This window comes from Papaver somniferum, chromosome 6 (assembly GCF_003573695.1).
Source record: "Papaver somniferum cultivar HN1 chromosome 6, ASM357369v1, whole genome shotgun sequence".
Taxonomy (NCBI): domain Eukaryota; kingdom Viridiplantae; phylum Streptophyta; class Magnoliopsida; order Ranunculales; family Papaveraceae; genus Papaver; species Papaver somniferum.
This window is the reverse complement of record NC_039363.1, coordinates 77502085-77509930: the sequence shown is the minus strand read 5'-3', so window position 1 is coordinate 77509930 and position 7846 is coordinate 77502085. Positions and strand designations below refer to the sequence as shown.

At 37.7% G+C, this 7846-nt stretch overlaps 1 protein-coding gene across 2 annotated transcripts; it reads right to left on the bottom strand.

Annotated features, from left to right (window-relative positions):
- Positions 1-696: 696 nt before the first annotated feature.
- LOC113288057 (protein argonaute 16-like) lies at positions 697-7517 on the bottom strand. Of its 2 annotated transcripts, XM_026536999.1 has the most exons (24): positions 7386-7517; positions 5845-6164; positions 5557-5762; positions 5234-5455; positions 5005-5141; positions 4818-4915; positions 4637-4734; positions 4365-4533; positions 4163-4279; positions 3979-4086; positions 3823-3885; positions 3618-3731; positions 3359-3524; positions 3159-3271; positions 2917-3054; positions 2676-2806; positions 2512-2577; positions 2340-2403; positions 2075-2189; positions 1879-1952; positions 1691-1785; positions 1514-1545; positions 1125-1304; positions 697-1030 (listed from the first exon to the last, which is right to left on the bottom strand). In XM_026536999.1, exons 2-23 carry the CDS (start codon positions 6142-6144, stop codon positions 1126-1128), a joined length of 2805 nt encoding a protein of 934 aa, XP_026392784.1. In that variant the 5' UTR covers positions 6145-6164; positions 7386-7517; the 3' UTR covers positions 697-1030; position 1125. The 2 variants fall into 2 exon arrangements, with proteins under 2 accessions (XP_026392784.1, XP_026392783.1); XM_026536998.1 differs by having other exon boundaries at positions 697-1304.
- Between the last annotated feature and the right edge of the window lie 329 nt (positions 7518-7846).

Here is a 7846-nt window from a genome sequence, read left to right as displayed (position 1 = left end):
TTCATTCATGTCAGAATAGGGTTTCGAGTCTTTTGAGTTTTGACTGATAAAAGTAGAGACGTTAGTTGGTTGGTACTGCTGCTATTTATTACACACTGAACTGAAGTAGTACAATAGGCGGGATCTAGTCTTCCAATATGAGAACAGGCCGCTTCTGAAATGGCTGAATCTTGGAACAGAAGAGAAAAATCTATCAATGAATGTACAACAAAATCTTTTTTCACTGAAGAATGTAAAAATTGTCACTCAAAACTACGCAACTGCAAAAGTGAAGGAAAAAAAACAGTAGTAAAATTGATTAGTAGCGAACTTCAAGTTCCAATCTCCAAACACTATCAAAAGTTTTCATACAAACTTGAACAAGCATAACTAAATTAGCTTTTCTTGAATCCTGTTCTGTAGATATAACAACCAAGTTGCAAACACAAATTACTAAGCAGAAAAAAATAACTTGAAGAGATTACTAAGCAGAAAAAAATATGGGAAAACTGGTATTACCCGCTGGTCAGATTCTATTTGGTGGAGTTAGTTTTAGGATGTGTCCCATGCCTTTACCAGTAAGGAATAAAAAACTTGGGTCAAAAAGCACAATATATGATACTGTTGAATTGACCATCTTCCACTTTCTACAACTTGTCAAAAAGTTGCAATCTATCCAGAATTCTAGATATGTTCTTTTGGAGACAAGATCACAAGAATGAAAAAGACCGAGAATAAGTTGAGAGATCAAAATTCAGTGCTATTTATTTGCATCCATACAAAAATCCTTGTACTCACAAGGAAAAACAAAGTTTCATGTTTCGTTTAGGTAAATAAAACCCAAACAAAAATACATGACTTCCGAGTTTCAAAATGAGTCGATAAACAATAGAGATCTAGCGCCTCTAATGGGAAACCATTTCTTCGCAGTATCAACTGAACTAATGGATGGACTGTAAACTGTCAACCTTTTTTCCTTCTTTACACCTCCCCGTATTTGATATATACCACTCTAACCCAAGAAAATTAAATAAAGTCAACCATGACTCTCCTACAGACAATGCCCAGATAATTTTCAGTTTGCCAAGTAGTTCAAACTGTAAATATGATCTAGGTAAATGTAGGTGTATGGTATGTACCCTAACCTCAGCAGAAGAACATAGAGCTTCGGACATTCTGATGAAGCCTTGGAAGCTCTGGAACAGGAACACTCGATGCAGAAGTCAAATTACCACCGATTCCAGATGACGAGTCAGAGAAATCTTCAAATTTTATGAACTGGCCCATCTGTGAAGCAGCATGATGGGCATAGCAAATGGGTGCAACTACAGAAGAACAACAAAAGATGACATAAGACATCGTTAGAACAGCAGCGCTTAAACTAAATACAAATTTACAAAGATAGGTACTTTAAAACAGACAAAAGACGGTCTTGATAAGAAGACTATCACTTGTTGTCAAAGTTGCAAATTGATAGCCTGAAAAGATAATCTAATATAGCTCTGGGAAAGAAAGGGATAAAGTATAAAATTACCAATTGAGACTGCTGTTGTACTGCGCTGGTACCTGTATCAGCAGCAAAGCAGGAAGTTAGAACATATTGATTAGCTTTAAGAAATACAGCAGGAAGTTAAAATATATTTATCAACTTTTGGAAATAAGATCACTATAGCTTTTAGAAGCAGATTTGAGGCCTGAGTTGGGTACTTACACATACGAAAGAGAGTGCACGAGCTTCTGCAAATCGTCAGGTGAGAAACCAATCTCATCAAGCAAGACATTGTAGTGTGCAGGGCGAGATGTTCCCTTCATTACATCAAATTACAGAGTTAAGTTTAGCAAATACAAAAATATACAGACACAAAGTCGTACGAACATCGTAAACATTTGATCACTTACAATAGCTCCATTATGGGCGCACATGTAGAAGTCATAATTCCTAGGATGCACGACTTTTGTATCCACCACCGTTCCTGTAGAATAACATAAATACACAAAAACTAGTAAAGATGGAATCCGAAAATCTAAAATTCTAAAACAGGGAAGGCAGTAGAGAGTACAGATGCACAGAGTTTTAAGGATAACAAAGTGAAACCTGGTGGAACATTCTCGGGGCGGCCACCAGCTTTGAATAATTTTGTATGGTGGTTTTTCTGTGCGACAATTAGTGTGAACTTTGGCAGCTTCGTCTCTCCCAAGTGAGTTATTGCCTAGAGCAAACAAGAACATTTTAGGTTTAAAATTATGCCCGAATGGAGATACATTTACAGATATTGAATCCATAAGCAAGAAAAAGAGCCATAGATGTTGAATAATCCCCATGGTTCTTATTGTTGTAACTAAATTGGAGCCAAACGAACCTTAATGATCTGCTCCAACTCGACGTTCAATACTTGGTTGAATTGAGACTCACTCACTCCATCCCTGAAAAGTGTAACCATAATCTATTAAAACACATATCCTGGTTTCTTTGCACTAAAGGGAAAGAAGACTGCTCGAAGTGAAAATTGAGAATCTAGAAAATTAATATACCTAAAAATGATAATTTGGCTTGGCTTTCTCCCATTACTTGTCTGGTAGAAATCCACCAAAAGCTCTCTGGAATCCACAACAAAGAAGATTAGCAATAAGAAAATAAACATTGACACACTACTCAGGTGCTATGTTATGATATTTAAAACTGTTGAAATTACCACCTCATAATTCCGTCATCCTCCCCATTTGGTAATACTTTGTACAAGGAGTCGATCATCTCCACTTTTGGGGATTGGGTACGTACAGATGCCCTGTACCTTGAAATTAAGGGCCAACATCTAGAACCAACAACCTGACAGTTCCAGCATATTTACCAGCAATGTCAATTAGGATACAATTTCCAAGTTCATGAAACACTAATTCAATACCAAGGGATAAAAAACTAAAACAAAAAAAACTTACAGCAGCAATTGATGGGATATCTGATTGACCTGGTGACCCATGAGAAACATCCATTCCCAATATCATAGTTGGAGTTTCACTAATAAGGGGAATGCGAGGTATTTGTTCAACAGCTAGCAAAGAATTCTTACCCCCAAGCTAATAAACAGAGAGAAACAAGGTGGACATGCAAATAAGAGACTAAGCCCCTAAAAAAAGGAGAAAGGGAAAAAAAAAAACAAGTAGCAGAGTACAAGGTTTACCTTCGTATTGATTTTCAAAAGGACATTAGTAAGGTACTGATCGTTTACTTTCATTGGGCAGATGCATTGTGTGACAATACCTGCTTCAGAAAGGCACTTCTTCTTCCAAGGTCCTTCATTACGAAAAGTAAAACAAATTCAAATTTTAAAGATCATTAAAAGAAGAAATTGGATGTTGAATTATGTTTCAGGCACCAAACCATAAACATCAGAATTTTTCCGCTCTGCCAGGGCACACAAAAGAAATTCAGGAGGACCAGGTAGTTTCTGTTTTATCTGTTCAAACATCGCTTCCACCCGGGAAATAGGAGGTAATCTCCTTGATTGGTTATCTTCCTCAATTAGTGAATATGGACGCTCCATATTCTGCATAAAGTGGAACAGGATTAATACAATGCCTCATAAACCACAATGACAAGTATGAAAGCAAATGCAGTTAAAAAAAGTCAGAAGACTCACTATTCCCTTATTTCTTGCACAATCAATAAGATCCCTAGAAATCTGGCTAGTGTTGCAACGAGCAGAAAAGTTAACGAGTGCCCACCTTTGAATTTGAACGGGTTCATATAGTGTCTGGAAAAGAAGGAACAACTTTGACATCAATTTCCTCAATCAGATAACAACATGACATGTTCGAAAAGGCAAACAAAACCTCATGACTCACCTGCCTGTTGTAATTCCACCGTCCATTGTTAGGGATGCAATCAACATTATTGCCGACTTTCAACTGCAATTGAAGTGGACCAAGTGGTAAAATTTCACGAATTAAACCAATGCATCATACACCCATATCTATAATATAAACAATAAAAAAACTCACAGCAGGTGCTCCAAGAACACGTCCTTCAAGGGAAATCAACTCTTTCTCGATAGACACCCCACAGGCAGAAAGCGATGGATCCGCATCATAACGGTTGTTATTGATAGACTGAAAAAGACAAAGTACAGAAATGAATAACTCATGAAATATGAATGCCAAGGAAAGTCAGCAAAAGGATGCTTACATCTGTCAGCGTCTTAATACGTTCTAAAGGCTTTTGTCTTGATTTTTCAACTAAAGAAGATCTTTGCATAGTAGATAAAGACTTTGTATAGCGTTGCAGTGGCACAAGCGAACAGAGCTGAAATGCAGACAAGCAAAAGCATAAGAGAGAGAAAGGAGAGATAACATTGCACATGACCAGATAGCACAAGCATCGTACTAACCTCTAGAGGAATGTAATTGGGTTTCTTTGGCCTGCCAACGTCCACACAGGGCATGTATGCAGAAGTAGTAAGCTCTAACTTACGATGCTTTGTAAAATAATCGTAAACAGTAACCTCAACAGTTTGCCCTTCATCCGCGCCATCTTCATTTCTCACTTTCATGGGGAAGCTGTAACAGAACAAGAAAACAAGTTTTAATCTCTCCATCAAGAAGTATCTAATCAACTAGAACTAAAACGAATCACAGAAGGCATAGTGATCAAATGAAATACACTAGCTCTTTGCAGGGCTTTTCGCTTAATCCTATGATCTTGAAATCCATATTATTATGCTTCGTCTTGATTCTCATGTTCTTCAGCATTCTTTTGGCCTGAAAGTCCAAATGATAAACATACAAGCTGAAGAATGATGAGAAAAAAGGTTCAAGGACTAGAATTCAATGGCCACTAGTACCTTTCCCCAGTCAATTTGGCGAGGATCCCTCGCGTTCTGGTTAGTAAGTAAAAATTGCAGCACAGGACCAGGAGTCAACGTCATTGTTGTGGACACATCTGTAGAAAGCAATGAAATAAGATTGGATAAAGCAATAAATTGTTGGTGAAAACTAGAAACAGGGGTAGTAATGAAAAGAATGGATTACCCATATTCAAGGTCAAACCACTCTGTGTGGTACGGAAACTTGAATGAAACCCTCGAACACCAGTAACTCCCCCACCAATATCAACGAAGTTCCTCACATCACCATGAAAAAAGGATTGTCTAACTAGAAGGCAACCCCTATGCTCAGATACCACGGAATGAGAAAATAAGAGATCAATACAGCCTACAAATCAATAAACAAGTTATCAGACAATCAAAAATTGACCCACCTCTCGGCCGCTTGCTGCCTCAGTATAATATCAAGCACTCTCAGTGCATCCCCAGTACCTTCTGCATCACTTCCTTTGAGAGCTAATGAGATAGATCTCATAGGAATTTTTGTAGCAAAGCTAATCTCTACCTTAAACGTCTGCGCTGCTTGATAAGCAGCAGAACGCTTTGATCTTTTACACTCAATTTCACTGGGGCTTCCAGAGCCAGGACTCCCATTGCTGAAACAACCCACAAATCACATTGGAACAGTATACGTCATGCTGAGGATAAAAATCTGTGAGGGGTATATGAGGAAATGCAAAGGGGGTAAGAGACAAACCGTTTGACAGATGATTCTTCTAACACAACTTTGAACTCAAACTTGTTCTGAGGAAGGGGACCCACTGTAAACAAGCTTTTCTCTCCATCATAAGCTAAATGTTTCCTTCCTAGCTCTGAACAGTAAGTTTGACACAGGTTGTCCATAAGCTTCCTCCCAATCCCCTTGCTTTCAACTGCTCGTTTATCTTCAGAGGTAATAGAAACCTGCACAATTCTAACTACTGAGTTGAACACACCTACATGCATACATTCAAAAATTAAAGACACGGGTTTATTTTGTACATACAGTATACTGATAGAATGTTGCATCTGGAACATTAACCGCCACTCTGAAATGGTTAGCAAGCAGCGGGATGCGGTTTCCATCTCTGCCAACTCCAGGCCTGGACATTGGTATACGGTTTGGGACATATTGTTTCTCTGGCTTCACGTCTGGTGCCTCTAATTTCTCTGGCTTCACGTCCGGTGCCTCTAATTTCTCTGGGGTCAGGACCGGTGCCTCTAATCTCTCTGGGATCACACTTGGTGATAAAATTGGAGGTGGAGGAGGCAAATCTTCATATCCATCTTCCCTGGTCATTTCCATATCTTGAAAGAATGGGTTTCCTGAAACGAAATAAAGTAAATGCTTGTTCAAACCAATCGACATGACAATTCAAGGAACAAGCATACATGTAGATGGAACAATTAAACTAAGCAAAAATACTCATATTCACAAATATTACTAAGTTCACTACTAAGCAAAAAAGTGTGATCCAGACATAGCGGATAAAACATAATGCACACAAACCCATGCCAGACCGAAGAGGGACGTTGCACAATGCTCAAGAGATTGTCTACTCTAAGAATAACCGAGAGTTCAAGTAATCTGTAACTAGCAGGACGAGATACACTACCATATAAGAGACTTTCCAGGAGTAAAGGAGTACAGGCAGGGTTAACAATAACCATATAGAAAACATATAACAGCATCTAAGAAATCATAACACTAATCAAGAAGTTGTGTAAAAAACCCACCAAAATTTCAGAGACTCAAACCTATAACTATGAGTCACAAATATGAAGCACTCACTAAGCCATCACCACTTCATCAGAATACTAATATTTCTACATACATGAACAACTCATATAAAAACTGGAAACTAAATAAACAAAGCTTAAATCACATACATACACACCAGTCTCTCAGGAACAAGCAAATGCATGAATATCACTATCCATGAGACTTCATATATGCATGAAAGTAAAAACGGATCCTCAACAAAAAGTACAGTATATGCAAAACCAAAGAAGAAAAAGGAGAAATCGAGTTCCAAACTCAAACAACATCCCAAAAGTTCACCAAATCAATAAGTAGAAACTAATACAGCAGAAATAGAAGTACAAATCAAAGTCTCTACTAAGAATAACACAACAACAAACATCAAACATGTTGCAGAAGTAATTTTAACAAGATACCATGCGAACCAAAATCAAAAACCATCCAACAAAACCCAAAATCCATTATAGTGAAATCATTGTAATGCACTCATTCAAATACTACCTAAACATAAGAAACCCGATTAATCTGTTAGAAAACACTTCAAAACCTCAAAAGTCTCTCCAATTAAGCTATAACAAACCCAGAACGAAAAAAACGAAAATCAACAAATACGGTAATGTAGAAATTGATTTTACATCTATTACTCAGAAAATCGCTTTAAGAAACTTCAAATACTTCATAAAACAATCTCCGATGGAGATTTTAGAGAAAGAAAACAGAAGAAAACGAGAATCACAACTTACTGAATGGGTAAAAGAAGCTTGTAAACAGGAAAATAACTTTACCTGAAAAGATTTTAAAAACCCTAATTCAGGGTTTTGGTTGATGAATTCAAAAACCCCTTCAGAATTTCTCAAGTTTTTCTTCACCTCTAAGATTTCTCTCTCTGTCTGACCCTCTCTCTCTCTCTCTGGCTCTCTCGCTCTGTTACTCTGTCACTCAGAAAGACGAACTTCAGGGTAGTGGAGGGAATTCGTGAAGAAACAAACTTTTTATAACAACTAGAATAACATTACACGGTGCATCGCGTTACACTGGAATTTAACTTGTGTTTGTCCAGCATCTTCGTTTATCACGCCAATTTTCAACGCATCATTATACCCGATTTGATATATACCGTTCGATCTGCCGAAAAGAAGCTGTGACCTAAGAAAGTTAGGATGTCATCATGCACAGCATAGTTTTTACACTGACAACATTTTCTGTTTTCCATTTTCGGATGAAAACCTTTTGGTGTTGCCTCTGT

Coding starts and splice junctions, on each gene's coding strand:
- LOC113288057 (XM_026536998.1), bottom strand. CDS start 6,144: ATGGAAATGACCAGGGAAGATGGATATGAAGATTTGCCTCCTCCACCT. Junction 4,280..4,364: donor CCAATTACATTCCTCTAGAG/GTTAGTACGATG, acceptor TCTGCATTTCAG/CTCTGTTCGCTTGTGCCACT. Junction 3,272..3,358: donor GAAAAATTCTGATGTTTATG/GTTTGGTGCCTG, acceptor TTCGTAATGAAG/GACCTTGGAAGAAGAAGTGC.